This window comes from Rhamphochromis longiceps, linkage group LG14, assembly GCF_057381845.1.
Source record: "Rhamphochromis longiceps isolate RC_006_pf linkage group LG14, R_longiceps_female_GT1.1, whole genome shotgun sequence".
In the NCBI taxonomy this organism is placed as follows: domain Eukaryota; kingdom Metazoa; phylum Chordata; class Actinopteri; order Cichliformes; family Cichlidae; genus Rhamphochromis; species Rhamphochromis longiceps.
In genome coordinates, this window is record NC_140570.1 from 7,052,215 (window position 1) to 7,071,908 (window position 19,694).

The 19,694-nt window shown below is 42.1% G+C and overlaps 2 protein-coding genes across 6 annotated transcripts in view; both read left to right on the forward strand.

The window, feature by feature from the left end:
- Positions 1 to 2,834, forward strand: part of LOC146653491 (unconventional myosin-Ic-like) — a 59,296-nt gene extending 56,462 nt beyond the window's left edge. For all 3 annotated transcript variants that reach the window (XM_085381059.1, XM_085381061.1, XM_085381060.1), the window contains one exon: positions 462 to 2,834. In XM_085381059.1, coding sequence (XP_085237185.1) covers positions 462 to 488 — 27 coding nt within the window. In that variant the 3' untranslated portion in view covers positions 489 to 2,834. The remainder of the gene's footprint in view (positions 1 to 461) is intronic.
- Positions 2,835 to 5,798: 2,964 nt separating this feature from the next.
- The window catches only part of LOC146653492 (large neutral amino acids transporter small subunit 4-like), a 28,199-nt gene continuing 14,303 nt past the window's right edge, over positions 5,799 to 19,694 (forward strand). For 2 of the 3 annotated variants that reach the window (XM_085381062.1, XM_085381064.1), the window contains exons 1-5: positions 5,799 to 5,995; positions 8,016 to 8,238; positions 12,334 to 12,553; positions 12,644 to 12,699; positions 12,857 to 12,933. In XM_085381062.1, the coding sequence (XP_085237188.1) occupies positions 8,079 to 8,238; positions 12,334 to 12,553; positions 12,644 to 12,699; positions 12,857 to 12,933 (513 nt within the window). In that variant the 5' untranslated portion in view covers positions 5,799 to 5,995; positions 8,016 to 8,078. Of the gene's footprint in view, positions 5,996 to 7,246; positions 7,866 to 8,015; positions 8,239 to 12,333; positions 12,554 to 12,643; positions 12,700 to 12,856; positions 12,934 to 19,694 lie in introns of those variants that run through there. The other variant, XM_085381063.1, reaches the window with a different exon arrangement.

Below are 19,694 nucleotides of genomic sequence, written 5' to 3' on the forward strand. Positions count from 1 at the left end.
TCCAACAGTGGGTGGGTGGAGCATCTGCGTTCAAAGCCAGAGCAGTGTGCGTGAGATGACCATATTAGGTTGTAGTAAATACACGGCAGACTGGTCCACATCTTAATGCTTTTCAGCATTCTTTATTACTATCACACACACGGTTGCTGTACAAACCACAGCTACAGCTCAACATACCAACAATAACACTGACAGGAGCCAGTGCAGACTTTAAAGCCAGAGAGGCGTGATTGCAGCTGCTGCTCAGGTGTGTCCACCTCCCCTGCAGTGGCACCACAGACCATGCCCCGCTCTCAGTGATGTCATATAGATGCAAGCTTTGCTGACTGATTTGAATCGATTTACTGATCCTGACTGTTGTTGTATGCTATTCAACTGCTGTGAATAAAGATTTTGGTGTAAAGCAGTACACAGTAGTTTCTGAGTTAAGGTGAAACGTTTCTCCTCCGGCTCCCTTTCAGACGGCTCCCAGGCTGAACTCCAGATGATGGCCACTCTGACCACACACACCAGGACCCATGTCCTCCTGACCTCTGCCATCCACCAATCACATGACTGCAGACTCCACTCTGCTTAAGCCAATCAGATGCAAACTGTCACTAGATGGGTGGCATGTGTTTCCGATTTAAACAAAAAACAATAAAAATCCAGCTAAACTAATTGATATATTTATGTTTATAGATAATATTTTTGGGATTAATACTGTTTAATGCTGTTTAAATATTCTGATTTTATATATGAGGCCAAGGGATAACAAATATATTTGGTGCAATTTTCTTGCACCAGCTGTTTATTGTGCTTTATATGGGAACATGACCAAGAAAACAATAAGGAAAGTGTTAGAATAGAAGACAGTGAGATGAAGGGGGCTGTTGTGGATCAAAGTCAGGGTCAGCTGTTGCCTCTTTTTTTTCCCTGTTTACTTTTTTATTTTTATTTTGCTCCTTTGTCTGCCTGACACTGCTTCGTTAACTGGGCGAGTTATTAAAGCTGTATCTTGTTGCGGAGTGTTAAGAACAAGGTTTGACAGCATGTAGGACAGATGCTGGGAGGTTTGACGAGGAGGAACAGGAACTTTTCGAACATTCAGTAAAGATTTGAGGCCAAAAAAACTTTTTAGTGTCAGATGTGGCTGAAAATACCTTAAAGAGTTCAATTTACTACTGAATACTCTTCAGAATTTTATTTGTACAGTGTTTGAGTAAGAAGAGAGGTAATTGTGAGAGAATCGCAGCAGCATGTTCCTTAAATGCTGCAAGAAAAGAACAAAGTAAGTGAGACGGGTTTGTGGAAAAGGCAAGAGAAAGACTGGGAGAGAGAAGTGAGGGTGCAGCAGTGGTTTGCCTTGATGCTAGGTGCTTGTGCCTTTCTCTCTGACTTTATTTACAACAGTTTTGCAGCTCTTCACCGCCGTGTGAGAACCATGACGCTCCAATGAGTCGAGTTAAGTGCAGATGGGAACCTGCCATCCTCTCAGTGAACGTTGGATTAACACCAGCAGCAGCAGCATGTACAGCACACATCAATTGTTCACCACCACAGAGTCCCTCCATCACTATGTCTGCCCTCCGCTCCACCCTCCACACTGCCTGTTACACTCAACTAACCAGGTGTTGCTACACCTAAATAGGCTTTCACCAGTCTGACAGCTAACAGCATTTTGGCTTTTAAAAATAATAATAATAACTTTAGCCCTGTGAGACTAAATTTTAAAGCTGTATTTGGTTCAGCAATGATTGTACTATATTGGGCTATGTTAAAACGCCAAAAGATGCTATTAATTGATGAGAAGATTGAATTGACAAGAGTCTCATGTCTTAATTGTAAATATGTAGCTACATCCAGCTTGATTTAGGAGAGAATAATGGCACGGTTTGTGGGAAAGACTTTGGTTTGATTTATGGGAAATTTCCAGGAAATCTTGTTTGTTAAAAACCCTCCTACACATTTGGTTTTGTAATCGTTAATGAAGACAGAATGTAACTCTGAGCTTTATATCTCCAATATAGCCTATTGGAAGGCTAACTCTTTTCTTTGCAATTATAATCAAGCTAACAGTTTCCTCGCTGTAGCCTCATGATGTTCATTCACTCATATGTGACAACAAAAGTAGACTTCTCAGAGCAGGACACCATCTGAAAGGCCAAGAAAATGCCATCTGACGCCAACTGTCACAGCAGAAGTTGTTCAGGTGTAACACATCCTGTAGTCCAGTTCAGACATTTCTGTTTAGCCCTGTCTTACCTCTGATTCTCCCTGAAGCCTGCAGCTGAGACCAAAGATGGGGGAAAGGTTTTGCTCTGGAAAACTTATGAGAGCAGCTCCAAAATGTTTCCACTTGATGTCAGAACTTTGTCTCTGAGTGCTGCTGCTGCTGTGTGCATTAGCCAAAGGCCCTGTTGATTTCTAGTGATTATGTGTTGTATGATTAATATGACGTTATGGTGTCGTACTAAATGTTGTTGGAGATGTAAATGTCCATTTTTGTTGTGTTTTAAATGAGCGACTCAAGCCAAACGAGGTTTGATGATGTGAAACGTTTTGGGGAGAAGAAGCTTTTTGGTGTTTGTTAACTCAAACTTGTCCATGTGCCTTTGTTAGTATAGCAATATAAGACGTGTCTGGGAAGAGGAAGACCTCTGTTAGCCTGCCTGGAGATGTTTCCTCTCTGTGTATAAGCTTTATTCAAACCAAGTCTGTCTGTTGATTCACAGATACACTCTTGTTATCACTCCTGAGTTACTGTATCCACCAAACCAATGTAGAATTCTGCCAACACACTAAACCATGACATAGAATTTGAAGAATGAATAAATTTGAAAATTAAAAACAAACTGGCTGTGTCTGCTGGATGTTGCTTTTTATGTGTGTGTGACCTATCCTTTTTTCCAAAGGGGTTGTTAAGTAGCCCAGAGTTAATAAAATGGCAACAACATGCAACCCTGCAGGGTCCAGAAATGCCTGCTGATGTGTTCTGGGGTTTTTTTTCTAATATTTTCCAGGTTGGTTTACAATGTGAACAAGACCAAATGCAAATCTCAGAGTTAGGGTGTGTAACCAAGATTGTAATTTATTTTTTTTTAAGATACCTGAAAACATTCATATTTATAAATGATTAGCAACTGAAACTAAACACGAAACGCTTAAAGTGAACCGGTTATGCTAATCCATATAATAAACCCTCATCTGCCACTTTATTAGGTGATAGACTGGAGTTGGACCCCTTTTGTTTTCAAAGCTCTTTTTAATTCTTCGTGGCTTCGATTCAGCAAGGTGCTGGAAACTTTCCTCACAGATGGCTTTGTGGCATGTGTTATCCTGCTGGAAGCAGCCATCAGAAAATGCTACACTGATCATGAAGGGATGGACATGCTCCGCAAGAACACTCAGGTAGGCTGTGACATTTAAGCAGTGTTCAGGATGTACTAAGGGCCTAAAGTGTGCCAAGAAAATAGCCCCCACACCATCAGGCCGCCACCTGCAGCCTGAACCATTGATACAAGGCAGGATGGATCCATGGTTTCATGTTGCCTACACTAAATTATGACCCTACCACCCAAATGTGGCAGCAGAAATCGAGACTCATCAGACCACATCCATGTTTTTCCAGTCTTTTGCTGTGTGATTTGGTGAGTTGTAGTTTGTTTCCTATTCTAGCTGGAAGGAGTGGTACCCAGTGTGTTCTTCTGCTGCTGTAGCCCATCTGCTTCAAGTTTAGACATGTTGTACATTCACAGATGCTCTTCTGCATATGTTGATTTAAATGAGTGGTTATTTCCTTTGGTCACACTGCTTTGAGCAGATACTAGTCTACTCTGACCTTTGGCATCAATGCTGGATATTCTCTCTGTAAACAGTAGAGATGGTTGTGTGGGGATATCTCAGTAGATCCATTTTTTAAATACTCAAACCAGCCTCACTGGCACCAACAATCAAAAATCAAGTCACTTAAATCACATCCTCTCCTCTTTCTGATGACTAGTTTGAGCATCAGCAGGTTGGTTTGACAGATGTGTCCACGACCAAATACATTGAGTTGTTGCCATGTGATTGGCTGATTAGATATTTATGTTAAAGAGCGGTCGATACAGTGATCAGTGAGTGTAAAAGGTTTAGCTGATAAGCAAACTGATTGGTGAGTGTTATACAGCGTGTTTCAGATAAACAGGTCATTATGTGCACAAATGACCCATGTGAGGCAAATGCTCCACCCACCTGCCAATCAAACTTTCTCTTTGCGAGGGACAGCCAATCAGGAGAAAGTTAGCTTAAAGTAACATGAACCGAAATTACTACTTTCAGTGTTCAGTGGATGAACCGAGGAACCGCACCAGGCCTCGGTATATGATTAATAAGGATCGTTTTCAATGTTGAAACATGGAAAACTACTCCATTAGAGTCCAACAAAAGTAGTATAGAGGTAAAAACTGTCATTACAGGCCTATTTAAATTTTTTAAAAATCTGTTAAAAATAAGAAATCAAATTAAACATCAAAATGATGGAACAGTAACAAGTTGTATTGTTATATTGACAGGAAACAACAAAGCTTATAAAAACTGTCAAACACCTCCCTATACTTCATGGTGTAAGTGTATATGCTGTGCAGCTGCTCAAGTTCACCCTGTTGTATCAATCATTAACTAATTTAAAAAAAAATCCAAGTTGGATGTTTTATAAAATACAGATCAAACTGATAGCATCAGAAAACTGTTTTCATGCACAAACTGCACTGCAGGCAGTGAGACGTCAGAACCACAACGGCTCATATCATATTCTTCATTTAAACCATGTGGGGGATAGAACCACATGCAGGAGTCCAATCTGATCCAAATTACCTCCTCAAAAGAGCAGGAATGGTTGTGTCTGTGCTACAAAATACCTAACATGTCACAAAAGCAGTGATCTCCATCTCCAAAGTGTCTGTTGTTGTGGGGAGGATGAAATAGGAATGGAGCTATCTGAGTCCCACTGAAAATGCTATGTCCAGATTAACACAATCAACTTTTTGGAATTGAACGTGCATCAAGACCGTTATCTCATGGTAATTTGTTTGAATCTGATTCAACAGACTCCTTTAAATGGCTCCACTGATCACGTGAGTGCTGATTATGTGATTCTGCTGTCAAACAGTTTAGAGGTCTGTGCTATAGTAAACACTAGGTTTCCCGCTGAACCTTTCAGAAGCACGTTTTCAGTGGTTTAACTGTCTGTATAATCTCTGCACTGCGCTGTCATGGTTTGAGGCAGCCAGCAGGTGTCGCCCACTGAGAATACTCCCCTGGTGTTATTTGCCCTCCTCAGAGGAGCTTTTTCCTCTGGACCATGTAAACCCTCCTCTCCTGTAGTTCAAGGAATCCTGCATTTGGCACGAAGCTGAAAGTAAACAGGGTGTCACCTCATATTCTGGTGGATTTATGGGCAATTTGTGGCTTACATAAGCACACACACCTCACGAGGCTTTTCAGAAGTTTCCTAGTTTACCGTAGCCCACTGACACCTTTAATGCAGATGCAGAACATTTTTTCCTCCACAGATCACAGCTGGACAGTCTGGGTTGTGCTGTCCTCTTTATGACACTGTTTTTGTTTCACAGTGAGAGCTACATAATGACCAGCTGTTCAGTCCTTGTCCAAACAAGCCCCCACAGTATATTTCTTAATATATTGTGAAACAGTGCACATGTATAACATTGGAGCGCTCTGATTGGCCACGGCTGGTCTCTAGCTCAGCCAGTAGCCAATGGAGAGGCTCTGTTGTTTGTGTACCGCTGCTGCGCTCATATAAAAGAGGAGGCGACGACCCCCGAGAAGGAAAACTGAGAACTGAAGAAAGCCAGGGGGCACCTGGCTGTGAGCTGTCACTGCTGCCCCGCGTCTCTTCCACCGACCGACGCTCTCACCCGCAGAGGCGGATCTGACTGCGAGGACCGAGCCGCTCAGCTGAACCCCCCCACACCCACGCCACCTCCAAGACCCATAGACGCGCGCGCTTCAGGTGAGGTTCGCACCAGAGGATGCTCTGCAGACACTGCTCCCCGGGGAAGAGGCTGCACATACTCTGAGAGGACATGATCTGTGACAGGCGGCGTGTTGCAGTGTCCTTCTTCACTCACAGTGTCTCCGCTTTGCTTAAAGGCTGCTGAGAGGAAGCTCGAGCTGCAACAGCCGTGACTCTCTCATCAACTTCATCCAGCCTCTCACTGTGTGTCAGTCATTTTCCATCCGCGCTTTGTCTTTTCAGCGCTTTTTTTTACAGCAAACTTACAACTGATATGATAACACAGTCCATATTTACACAGGCACTCACACACACGAACATACTTAATTTTCCTCTCTTTATTAATCATTAATAACCAAACTGTTATTAACCAAACTGAAGGTGCCTTTAAAGTACTGGTTCGATTTATGGTAAAAGTAATGTGACGGAAGCTGCTGTCAAGAAGCAAAGTGATAGCGGGGATGCTTTGTTTTGGAGGCTGTTTGTGTCTAGTTAACTGTCTTTGTTTGGGCATGATTACGGCGGTTCCCCCTGAGCTGTTGTTGATACTGAACAGCTGAGAGCTTCTGGCTGAGATCGGCGTCAAAGTGCTGAAGCCTAAAGTGTGCAGACCCGGAAAATCAGACGAAGTGGTTTTCAAAAATAAAAGCAGCAAGAATGCGTCGAGCGCTGAGAGCGCGCGGCTGAACGCGAACGCGTTTTATATTGAAATTCAAAACCGGAATAGGAATATAATGTTCTGTGTCGCGTGCAGGGGGCTAGAGATGTGGATCGAGGAAGGTGGAGGGGGTGTTTTGTGCGGATGCTTTTAGTCCAGTTCAGACCAGTTCTAAGGCTTCTGCTTGTTCATCGCAGTGTTCTTTGTGTCATTGTTCAGTACGACAAAGCTGTTGCTGAGAAATGCACAAACTTCTAATGAACTCTGGTCTGTGTGTGTTCAAGCTATATTAGCGTATTTTCACGGTCGTTAGTGTTGGGGTCGTCGAGTTAGGCTATCTCAAGTTCATATTCACACAAAAATGCGGACAGTAGGTTTAAAACGGTCTTCTTTCAAAAGATGACTGTCTAAGATGAACAAAGTGAAGGCAACAGATAGGTTATGTGTTCCAGCCAGGTGGAGTTTTTATCTGGTTATTAAAACAAGTACAATTACACATAATGTCGCTCAGTATTATCAGATAAATGTTGGCTGGGTGTTCGTAATAAATGCATTTCTGTATGTTTGAATACATTTCCAGTGAGTATTTTTTGCGTTATGACGTTCGCCTCTATAACGGTGCACACTGCACTAACAGCTCCTGTTGAGAAGCGCTCGCGCTGAACACCAACCAGCAGCAGCTGAGTCTCGCGCCGCGCTGGTTCGAACCGGCTGAGCTTGCGCTGCATTCAATTGAAGTGGGATTTTCGGACGACGTTTGTGACAAAGGGTTGCCACACAACCCCAAATAAAACGCCTCACGTTTCAGCAAAAGCAGAGGAGAAGTCGTGTCCTGTAAAGGCATTTTTTATTTTAAAACTAAAATAAAATTTAAATCTTACAGTTTCCACGTCAAAACTTATACAAACAACATTTTCAAAAATGTAAACACCCTCTGCTATGTCCTATTCGGGTGGAATACAACAGCAACCTCACGTGTAGCTGCTGTACAAACAACCAATAAGAGGAGACCTGTTGTAGCCTGGAGCCAATCAGATATGTCAGGGGGAGACAGTTTAATATTTATAGGAGGGGTTTGCTTCTCAAATGTCTCAGCTGTTTTCAGTTTGTGACTGTCTTCTCGATCACAACCGTCCTCAGTAGGTTAGAAAAAAAAAGAAGACCTGTACTGAATATGGATCCAAGAATCATCTAAAACACTTGCAAGAGGTCATATTGTTCAAATATTTCATAATGTTAAAGAACTACATGAACTAGACTTAACGAAAATAATTATAAATAAACCTGTAAGAAGTACCTCACCATGGGTATAATTTCTGGTTGTCATCTTGTCTCTGCTGTCTCTATCTTATCTTCCAGGCTTAAGCAGCCCTCCTCATATTCGGTCAGGTCTAGCACATTGCTACCTCTGATCCATCCAAAATGGCTCCTACTCTGGCCACGGCCTTCTCCCGCCGCTGGTGGATGGCGGTTACAGCAGTCATTGAGAACCTGCTTTTCTCTGCTGTGCTTCTTGGCTGGTCGTCCCTGCTCATCATGCTCAAGTCGGAGGGCTTCTACTCTTACCTGTGCAAAGGACGAGGTGAGTCTACTTTACTGTAATTGGGTTATCATGTGTGGTTTTGGTGAGGGGGTTGTTTACTTGGAGTCCTTGAGCAAATGAGTATCTGCTGAGGGCCCTTTTGACCTGTTTTAACAAAAACACATCAAATTCATTCATTTTCCATCCTTTCTGCCTTTCTGCATGACAATCCCCTGAGCTGGTAAAAAACTGAAAGCCTCAGGACATTGATCTGAACACTCAGGTGTACTTGCTGTTCCGCTGCTGTGGAATTATGCAGAACACATAAGCAAGTGTGCAAACCTTTTTGTAGAAAGTACCCATGTTTTATCTTACTTTGGCACCTCATCCTCAGTGCAGTGTGTTACTTCTCTCAGCAGGAGCAGGACCTTTGAGAAAAGTGCCTGCCTGCATATTGGCAAACAAGAGTTTCTCATTGATCCAACAGTTGGCTTCTCCTTGTGGAAAATGGGTCATTATGGCGACAGCAGCCTAGGTCTGAAAAACCCTCGAAAGCATCCATAAAGTGCTCCAGCACAACAATGCCACAGATGCATCAGAGATGGTCATTTTGTTGTTATTTGATTCTGTCTCCTACTCTGTGATCAAAGATGATGCAGTGAGCTGCTGTACTCAGAGGGTTATAATTTGGTTATGAAAGATTGCCCTGTTTAAAAAGCAAAAAAACCCAACCAGATGAGGACAGTGGTTCCTCCATCCTAGCATTCGGTAATCAGTGCTGTCCACAGAAACAGTGTAGAGGAGGTGAAATGTAACAGCATGCTGAAGAGAACTGGCTGCTTCATCTTCATCATCAGGGATTGAGTTTTTATCCATTGCAGCCCGCCTGTGAAGGAGACCATTCATCCCTTCATTCTCCACAGTGATCATCAGACAGGCTGCTCTCTGTCTTTGTCTCTTTGATCCTCTGATTGTATCTTCCTCTGTGTATTTCTCTCTTTGTATCCTACAAAGCAGCAGCTGCGAAAGCCTTGCAGGGTTAATTTGTGCATATAAAGCCTTTTTTAAATCAATTTAGCTCTGATAATTCTCTTTCTCTGACTGTTTTGCTCAGGTCATTTCCTTATCTGTTTGCTCTGATTAAGCTTTAGGTATCTCTTACTGTTGACTCAGCTCCTTCCACAGTGACCTGACCTCTGGCACATCAGTGTAGCCCCACACTTTTAAAAACCACCCATTATTGTGTTAAATCTGCATTTTGTTTTTGTTTTTTTACATTTCACTTCAATTGTGAGAAGTCTGTCAGTGAAATTAGGAGGAAAAGGCATTTTTCTGCAAACAGACGCCCTGATGAGGGAGGAAAGGGGTGCTTTAGAGACTTAAATATGAAGGCACAGTGTGAATATATCATTCTTTGTGTGACTGATATTCTATTTGAATGAGCTGTTTGTTCAGTTTGCGCATATATCTCACATCAAATCATAAAAATAGACAGTTTGTGTTCCTAACCTTTGGTGTTTCTATGGTGTGAAGTGATCAAAACAGCTTTTTTATAGTTTTATTGTTTTACTCCAAAGGAAATCATGATTTCAGTACTTGAAGTAGAGTGCTGCTGCTCTGTTTGTATTTTACCTGTTGAGGCTACATGGGTAGGTGTACAGACTTGTAACAATCACTTGACCTTTGCATAATAACCACATCCTTACACGAGCCACTGATCACAAGAAGCACAGCCTTCCTAAGAGGTCACTTCTCTGTTTTTGTGTTAATACAGCTGCTGTAGCATGGTTGTGGTTTGTGGGCTCTAGAGCGATGTTTCTCTTCATGCTCTCCTGTCAGTTGGCTCTTTTAGTGATAAGCTACGTTTCTTGGTAAACAGTCAAGCCAAAAGAACGGTGCTCTTAGCACATTGCAACAATGATGAAACCAAATCACTTTGTTGTAGATTAGACTATTTGACATCCTTTGTATCCACAGGAGGAGTTTATCAAACAAAAGGCCATGTTGAGAATCTTAGAAGGTTCCTGTGGTGTTGAAAATAACACTGAAGAGCGGTGGACGTATGTGACTTATCAGAAAGACGTTTTCAGAGAAGGGGAGTTGGAGCTTTATGCCTCAGTGTGTTTGCGTGGACATGTTTCTTCCATTATTGACTCATGTTTGCTGTGGCCATTTGATTAGTCAGCAGTAGTTGGGGCTACTGGAGGACAGATGCTGCTATCTTCCTTCACAGTCAGCACTTAATGCTCTTGTCTAGTTGATGTGAAATACCTGCCTGGGAGGCAGAGCACATAATCTATAATTGACAATAATATTAGATGAAAAAAAATAATTTTCGGATGTGGTGCCCATATGAAAGACTATTGACTGTTGTGATCACCTTACTTTACTAACCAGATGTGTTTCTTGCTACCAGGCAAGGCCAGCAACAAACGTTAAACTGCAGCAGTGGCAATGTGCAAAGTCATCTGACTTCCCCACCTGACTTCACCCTGTCGGGTTGTTAGCATAGCTAGCAGGCTGAACGTTCATAGACAACTGGATCTTGTGCATTGTTATCAAAATAAAAATGATCTCTTTCATTTTATAGGACTGTTGTTGTTGGTTATAACATAATCAGAATCAGGTAAACTTTATTAATCCCAGAGGGAAATTGAGTTGTCACAGCAGCAAATATACAGCAAACATCAAGAAGATTACTTCGGGGGGTGCCTCTTGTGAATCTTTGCCCAGGGTCTCAACAAATTTAAGAACCACCACTGTTATTAACACTATAGGTGCCATTTAAAATGTATTCAATGTAATATCTTGGAGTTATTCGTGGTTCCCAGTGGATGAATCAGTGTGGCTTTTAATTTCACATATGTGTACTGGCTCTTTTTTTTAAAGAAAAATTTTAAGATTTTGAGATTGGAAGCTTAATCCCAAACTGTAGAAACAGCAACCAAGGAAATGCACTGTTGAGTTTATCCATTTACTCTAAATCAGTATGATGATGATGCACCCTACCTTGTGGGAAGATCCTACTGTGTGTTTCATTAATTCAATCTATATTGAGGATGCGTTTGAATAAAATATATCACAATAGAGGTGGAAGACATTTAGTAACATCCCACAGATCATTCCATGTTTGTGCCCTCGTGCATAATCGAGCTCTTCTGCATGTGTTTAGCTAAAAGCAGCCTCTGGAGCTCAAGTGTCCTTGTGTTCCTCAGTGAATGAATGCACCAGCATTAGAATGACCCTGCAGTCATCAGATATTCACTAAGCCACGTTACCTTTCACCTCCTCTCATCACAGGGTGCATGCCAGTTTTTTCTGCACCACTCTGCCTTAAATATGAAATAACAGCTTTCTGTTGGTCTCGAACCAATGCCTAAGGGGTTTGAGACCAACAACAACAACAACACATCCGTCCTCCCATCCTCACTTTTCCCTTGAGTAGAGCTCAGTGACACACTCTTGTAACGGGAAACAGATTTCCAGTTCTGTTTACACTGAGTGTGCAGAGGCTTCAGCTGCTGTTGCAAACTTGCCCGCAGGACTCAAATAAAGAAAACACTCAGATGACTTTCTTTAAAGCTCCCTCCTCCACATATGAAGTATGTGGTAAATGCTGATTTGACTTGTATTGTTTTCCTTGCCTAATCAAAGACGAGTTGCTTTCCTCAATCAGTGCTCCTCTGTGTCCTCTGTCTATCTGTCTGACAACAGCAGAGTTTACCCAACAGCAGCGGTCTTATCGAGCACAAGGACAAAAATAGACTCCACATGAACTCAGTGGACTGTGTTTACCAGTAATTCACCAGAGGAGGCAGACTGATTAAAACTGTTACAGAGTTGCCCTGCACCATGCAGGGGGTTCAGTTTGGGTCTATTTCTGGTACTTGTTTACCCTGTATTGGGTTGTTTACTTGACCTTTGAAAGAGTTTCCTGGCTTTTTTGATCAGAAGCTCAGCTCTGAGAGGGGAGGGGTGGCTGTAAAAGCTCAGTATTCCAAGAACAATATCAGAAATAAGCTCTGAAAAAGCAAGCAAGTGTTCATTTCAGATCTCACCTCTAGAAATGTCTAGAAAACTGTGTCATTATGTTGCAAAATGGAAATACTGGGAAAAAAAGTACATAAAATTCTGTCTGCTCTTATTTCCAACCAGAAAACAGCTCCAGCTTCAACTTCTCCAACACATCCACCCCTGCAGCCAAAGGTGCAGACGAAGAGTACTTGGAAATGAACAGCTGGCCCATCTGCAAAGACCAGGATGAGATGCTGAACCTGGCCTTTACTGTGGGTTCCTTCTTGCTGTCAGCCATAACTCTGCCCCTGGGTATTATCATGGACAAATACGGGCCGCGGAAGCTGCGACTGTTGGGGAGGTGAGCCCGTGAATCCTGCTGTCTGTTGGATAGTGATGGTTCTTTTCTTGTCCAACCTATTTTTCATAGCCAACTGCTTTGTCTTTCCAGTGCCTGCTTTGCCTTCTCCTGTCTTCTCATCGCCTATGGTGCCAGAGACCCCAACAGTACGTACCTCTACCTGTGTCACATACATCTCATTACATTATCACGGCTCATATGATGTATTAATGCTAATTAATCAGATACAGTATGTGAGATTCGTCATGTGTTGGCCTAGTAAGTCGGTCTAGTAACATCTGCGTGTGTTGCTTTCTCCGGTAGATCTGTCCATCCTGATCTTCTTCGCATTGGCATTGAATGGGTTTGGAGGCATGTGCATGACCTTCACTTCACTGACGGTAAGAGATACTTTATGAAGCTCACATATTGGGACATACTTAGCTTTGGTCTGAAGCGCTGCTTCATTCCTACTTCTCCACAAGTCTTGTTTTTTACTGGGCGGTGACTGTCATGAATGGGACAGAAAACTGCATGTATATAATCAGCAATCAAACAACAACAACAACAACAAAAAATAACTACATTTGCCCCAAAATAAGCTTTTGAGAACCCTTTTTCCACTGGACCTTTAGCTTTCACTTCATTGCTGGGGAATTCTTCCTTGGTATGGTTTCAGCATTTGTTCACTGTTGAGTCTCTCTCTTATTTGACTTGGTAGTTGCCTGCTGAGGCTGTAATCTCTGCAGGCCACTGTGTGGTTATAATATATTCTGTGAATGAAATGTTATGACTTGAACAGTGCATAGAGTTTTAAACATGAAACCTTCGGTCACGTTATCAGGATATCCTTCATAACTCATCGAGGCACGCTGAAGAATCCCTTCACCCTGCAAAATGTCTCATAGCTCTACAAATAAAGTGTCGTGGAATACCTCAGTGCTTTTCATTTATTAGGACAACAACCTCATTTTTCAAGGAAAGGTAGTGCTGCCAGCTTCTCCGCAATCCGACACTAAAATCTCCACTTCGTTGGCAATTACATGTAGTTTGTTTCCTCTCTGAATGACAGCCTGTACTAAATATCAGTGAGCCACAACATTGTGATATCTGGAGAAATGAAAAGGTATTAAAAGGGGAGATGGAGGAAGAGAGTGAAGTGATGGCTTCAGACGTGCATACAAAGAAGTGAGGGGCAGAAAGATGGATGCATTCGACAGAGGAAACATTTAAAAAAGATGGCTGGAGGAAGAGCTGGAGAGAGACGGCTGACAACAGACTGCTTGGAGGAGAGGGATAAGAGGTAGTGTGCAGATAGGAGAAGGGTGGTGAGGGATGCAGTGACTGAGGATAGCCAGTGGTCAGGATGACCTCATCAGAGAAAGTGCTGCATCACAGGAGAGGACACGTGAGCAAGAGAGTTGTTACAAGGCAGAGAGCAGTGATCTATTATTCACTCCTGCTCTGGCTACGAGCCAAATAAAGACCTCTCCTCATTATTATTTCATCCACACGAGGACGTATGTGTGTGTGTATGTGTGCACGCACGTGTATCACTTTGTTGCTTCATGGTAGCTACAGTATTTCTCTTCCTGCCTGAACAGCCGAGGTGGACTCTCTCAGAAAGGGCTCAAACAGGAAGTAGCAACAGGAGGGTAGTGTGTGTATGTGTGTCTGCCTTCTCCACCCATGCTTTTCCATTTCCTTTCCAGGCTGTGTATTAGGACCCTGACAGATACATGCACTAGCTGTTCAGCTGGTTTTATCTTGCTGCACTCCTCCCTCCACACCCCCCACACACACACTAGTCTGAGCCTGGCTGTTTTCGTCTTCTCCTGTTTCAGTTTTAGCTGCTCTCACACGACCGTCGAAACTCTGTGTGTGTGTGTGTGTGTGTGTGTGTTATTTTAGCTGAGTTACCGCTCCCTGCAGGTCCAGACAAACATTTCAGTTATACTGCCACTTCTGTGTGTGTGAGTGTGTCTGTGTCAGGGTGTTTGCAGAGCTTAAAAAGCACATAATCGATAGATTCAGAAGGTCGTATAAGATTTTTAAAACTTCTAAATTTAACCTTTTTAAAATTTTTATTGGTCCATGTTGCTAAGAAGTATTGAAAAATAAAACCTAATCATAAAAAAGTGGAGCCCCTGTAATTTAACTTGGTCAAATGCTGGGGAAACTGAGAAAGAGGCAAATAAAAAGTGCTGCTGTGTGAATGCTTATCTGTTTCCATTCTCTTTTTCCTGAAGGTCTGTGTGAAGGGTTGTGAGAGGAAAACTATAACCTTATTTTTCAGGGCGTGGAAAGCTCTCAAGCTGCATTTGGACTATCATAGGTCACCGAAACTCCTCAGGTCACCGTGACCTGTGCCATTTTCCCACTGTGTGTCTGTGCATGTTCCCAAAATCATCCCCTTCCTCTACTGTTTTACGTTTCTTTTTAGTCTCTGTTCATTTGGCTTCTCCCCTTCTTACTCTTTGTCTTTGCCTCAATTCTACATTCTACCCAAACTCTTTGTCCCAAGCTGTCGATGAAAACAGGCAGTGAAGGATGAGCACAGGAGACAATAGAGAGGAAGGGAGCTGAGGTTAATAATGACTTTCTCTCTGCTTACAGTCTTGACTTGTAAGCAGTTTCATGTTACAAACCCCTCTACATACATATACATATACATACTGTAAAACCACACCCACAGGCACACGCCAAGCTCCGCCTCTTGTTTTTGTCTGGCTGGTGGGACATTTCGTATCCCACCCTGTTTGCTAAGTTTCAATCTGAAGCTCTGCTCAAAAATCAGCTTTTTGTCCAATGTCTTGAATGCACAGACTGTTTCTCTATCTGAAAACACATTTATTTACCAGCAAGCTCTCTGACTTGTGGTCATAGCTGCGAAATGTAAATGTTCTCTTCACTGAGTCACTTTCCAACTTTGAGATGTGGCTAAAGGAGAAACGGGGAGTGATTTCTTCTCAGTTGGACAATGTGTAAAGTGCGCACACAGCACTTCATTCCACCCGCTGAAGTGATGGGAGTTGTAACAAAAAGCAGTAAGATCAGGCTAGAGTGAGATGGAGGAAGCACAGTATACTATATAAATTGTTTACAGCACAAAACGTAGGGGAACAATGTTGGAGTGAAAAAGGTCAGGAGTTATTCAGTAATGTGAGATGGAAGCTGGCCAGACAGAGCAGCTATCGCTAATATCGAGTGTTACGTAGCGACATGAATGGTCTGATCGGGGTGGCTGAGGGGCTGGAATGACTGCAATGTTGGATCTTAATGTTAGCTCAGAGACATCCCCACCCTTCCAAAGTCATATTTCTGGTGGAAACATTGCTGGCTTTGTTGTTTGCTGGTTTCACCCCTAAATATGTTTAGAAAAAGAAATTGACTTCTAATAAGCGAGAGAGCGAGATGACGTCAGGTTGAATGAAGTATGCCTTTTGGTGTTTGTCATCTGGTGTTTGCTGTTCTTATGGTCCACTTGGCTGCTCTTTATGACTATCCTGTGTTTCAGGACAGGACCAGTCAGAGCTGGTTCTCAATGGTCAAGCAGCATCAGGGTGCTGAAGTTTCCACTTGCTGCAGCAAAACCCTCTTCCTCCTTTCATTTCTCTGTTCTTTCCTCTCAGAGGGCTGAATCGAATTTTCTCTTCTTTTTTTTCTGCACGAAAGACTCAGCATATTTTCCCACTCCTCACCCAGACGTCTTTGTCACGTCACACTGCCTTTTTCATTTCAGTTTTAAACACTCAGCGCAAACAGACACACACTCCTGGTGGCGTACAAACTATGCGCAAAAGTGTGCCGTGGCCAAAAAATTGCAATGACAGAATGTTTGCACGGTCCAGTGATAAGACAGTAGATGCAGACTGTAGTCTTACTCAGTTGCCTGAGTCAGTCTTGCCCGAAGCCCCTCTGATATATAATCAACAAACACGTAGAGTCTACTTATTATGTATAAGTGGGTCACAGCTCCTCTGTTTGCACTCACTACATTCAGCACTGTCACCAAATAACAATGAGTGAGCGCTGTCCAGGTTACAGCGCGCCTGTGCGTTTGTTTGAAGCAAACATTATTAAAAAAAAAGTTTTACAGTATTGACTCACACAGGTATGCTAGCAAATCTGTACTGTTGTCATAAGGTAGAGCTAAATGCTAATGTTAATATTTGCTAATAAACAAGTAGAGTTAAAGTGTGTTTAAAATTTAACAGCTGAAGCACATCGAGTATTATGGTCGGGGGTTTTTTCGGGCAATTTTTCTAAAGATTTATGATGTTACATGCCTAACATAAAGTTATTTTGGGAATACTGTTTTTTCTATTTAAACCTTTTCCATTTGGGTGTGTTAATAAAAAAAATGGTTTTAAATCACTGATGATGGCAGATTGTTTATTTAAAATGTTAAACGTTATATTTTTCTACAGGACACAGACTGAAATGTATCCATCTAACTTGACTCTGTTTCATTACCTTTGCTTACATTATCCATTGCAAACTCCTTCAACTTTGCTCAGATCTGTTTGCTGGTCTTTTAAGTGCTGTACTAAATTGGAAAGCTCAGTAACATTGTTTGCACATTGGCTTTTGCAAATCAAATCAGGATGCCCCCCTGGTCATAAAACACTTCTTAGCCCATTCCGCCTGCCTTATCAACAAAATAATGCAATGCTAACGTGGCCGCTGCATAGGTCCCCAACTTCCATGTGTAGTTTTTGCTATACTTCAGGATGTAAGGATAGACAAGAACACTTGCCAAAGGTAACTACTATACTAAAAAAACACAAGAATCAAGAACCAATTCCAGTTATCCAACTGATTTAAACCCTATGCTTCTAGCCCATGCAATTTCTTTCATCAGTGCTAGCCTGTGTTGTTGAAGTTGTGCGTGGCTTAACAGTGATGCTAAGCTGTTAGCGTGCCTTTAAATAATCCACCTGTTTGTATCAAGCCTCAGTGATAAAAGGGTTGTTCTGATGCAAAAAAAACAAACAACCTCTGTAGTCCTTGAGGCTAGCCAAAAAGGAGCATTTGTCAAAGAACCATTTCTTTTCACTCACATAAATCACACTGATGATATTGACAGCTTGCTGAAATGATAAGTGAAATGATAAGTTATATGGATACCCTTCAAACAAAAACCCAAACGCCCACTCTTTGCTTTCATATTTGTGTCTCTAGATATATTGGCGTTTTATAGTTGTCTTTATGTTTACGCCATTTATTAAGCACGTGCATTACCAAAAAAATAAATAAAACCGACACACCTGCTGAACCCAATAACCAGTCCCTGATCTCTTATCTCCAGGTCACTGCTCTGAAGATAAAATAGACCTTCAGTGGCTGTTCAAATACAGGGCCCATCATCTATGTGTGTACTTTGTGCAGGGATACACTGTGACCATAGAGCTAACAAAAGGGCTATTCAGGGACGAAGCAACAAGAGCGGTTAGTGATGGGTGTTATTACCTTCAGAGAGGTATAAGGTTGCTCTCAGTCTGTTCCTGCACCACTCACAACAGAAATGAACACAGCAAGTGTGATATTTGTGATGACGTGGAGATTAGAAAACTAATAGAAGTAGTAAGGGATTAGCAAAGCCTGTATTTAGTGAAGCAGAAAGGTGAGGACAGAGGTGAAATTTCCAGAGCAAACACTGGGAAGGTGTTGGATCAAGAACTACGTGATCACATACTGTACCTTGAAGGCCGAGAAACATAGGCAACACATTCCTCTGATGATTAGAAAAAGCACCAAAACAAGCGGCTGTTCTCTGAAGTCTTACAGGGACTGGGACTGAAAAACACACACAGATTTTTAGCTAGCTTAACAAACATCTGTTGAATGGATTGCCAAAAAGTGTTCGGCAGATATACTATACCCTATGGCTGACATTTAACAGTATGAATACAATTTTCAAGCCATTATCTATCATAATTAGGTTGTAAATATTATCTGTCAAGTTGGAATTGCAACTAAAACATTTTTATGAAAACTCTCATGTCATCTGACTTGGTGTTAAAAAGTACTGCATGAAGAGTCAGCTGCTTTTTTATCACTTTCATGATCAAGAGCTGGTTCATATATACAGACTTAATGAATCCCCTTTGAGAAAAATGTGTGTTTATACTGCGTCACAAATTTGTGATCACAGGAGCATACTTTTGTCTGTTGTTGAGAGGCCATTTACAGTTACAGTGTGTCTGTTAGCACGTGAGGCCACAGCTGATTCTTTGGTCAGTCTGCCTGACTTAAGTGTTATTGACTGCAGTTACGGAAACTCTGCTATCTCTTCCTCATCGAGCCCGACAGCTGCTTCTCCCATCGACGCACCCGCCCACACTTTGTCCTCACGCTGCTGAACCCATTAATCCCTACTTCTCCTTTCATGATTAGCAGACCAAACCAGTTTGTGACATGTTTTTGGAAAAGAGTGGTCTCAGCAGCTGACTCTGACTAAGAACTAGAGTCAGTCACAGAAACTCCCAGTGTGACGTAAGCTTGTTTTGCTCAGCAGTATCACAAGCACTAGATCTGTTATGTTTCTTTTTTTCCCACTGCTTCGGGCTTGCTACCATTCACTCACGTGATTTTGTTTTCTCCCACTTTTAAGTGTGCTCACCGAAGTTAATGCCAATGATAACAGTTCCGTTCACCAGACAAAAAAGGTGAATGGCAGAAAAGTCAGGGACTGACTTATCAACACTGCAGTGGGCTTGTTCCTTTTTTAACTGTACTGAATATTTGGTAACTGAATGGGGAGCTATTTATTTGAACTAGGGATTAAGGGCCTGGATTAAAATAATTTATTAGAGAATCTGCCCCCCAGAGTGATTTCTGTTGTCCTTAAACACCCTGCTTATAATGAAATAATGGAGGATTACATTGAATTACTTTTTCCTTGATAATTTCCATTCAGTTGCTTAAATCAAAGCTCTTCCCATGATTTACAATATAATAACAGAACTCTTGCAAAAGTCTGGCATAAAAAGAGCCATCATCACAGGCCAGAGTGAGGAAGTGCTGCAGCGTCAGCAGGGAAATCTGAACCTGTTGACTGCATAGATTTGTGAGCGGGCTGCCATCATCGTGACACAGAATCTGCTGAGACGGGGATCTACATGTCCTCTGTCTCTTCTTCACCAAGCGAGCCAAAGGT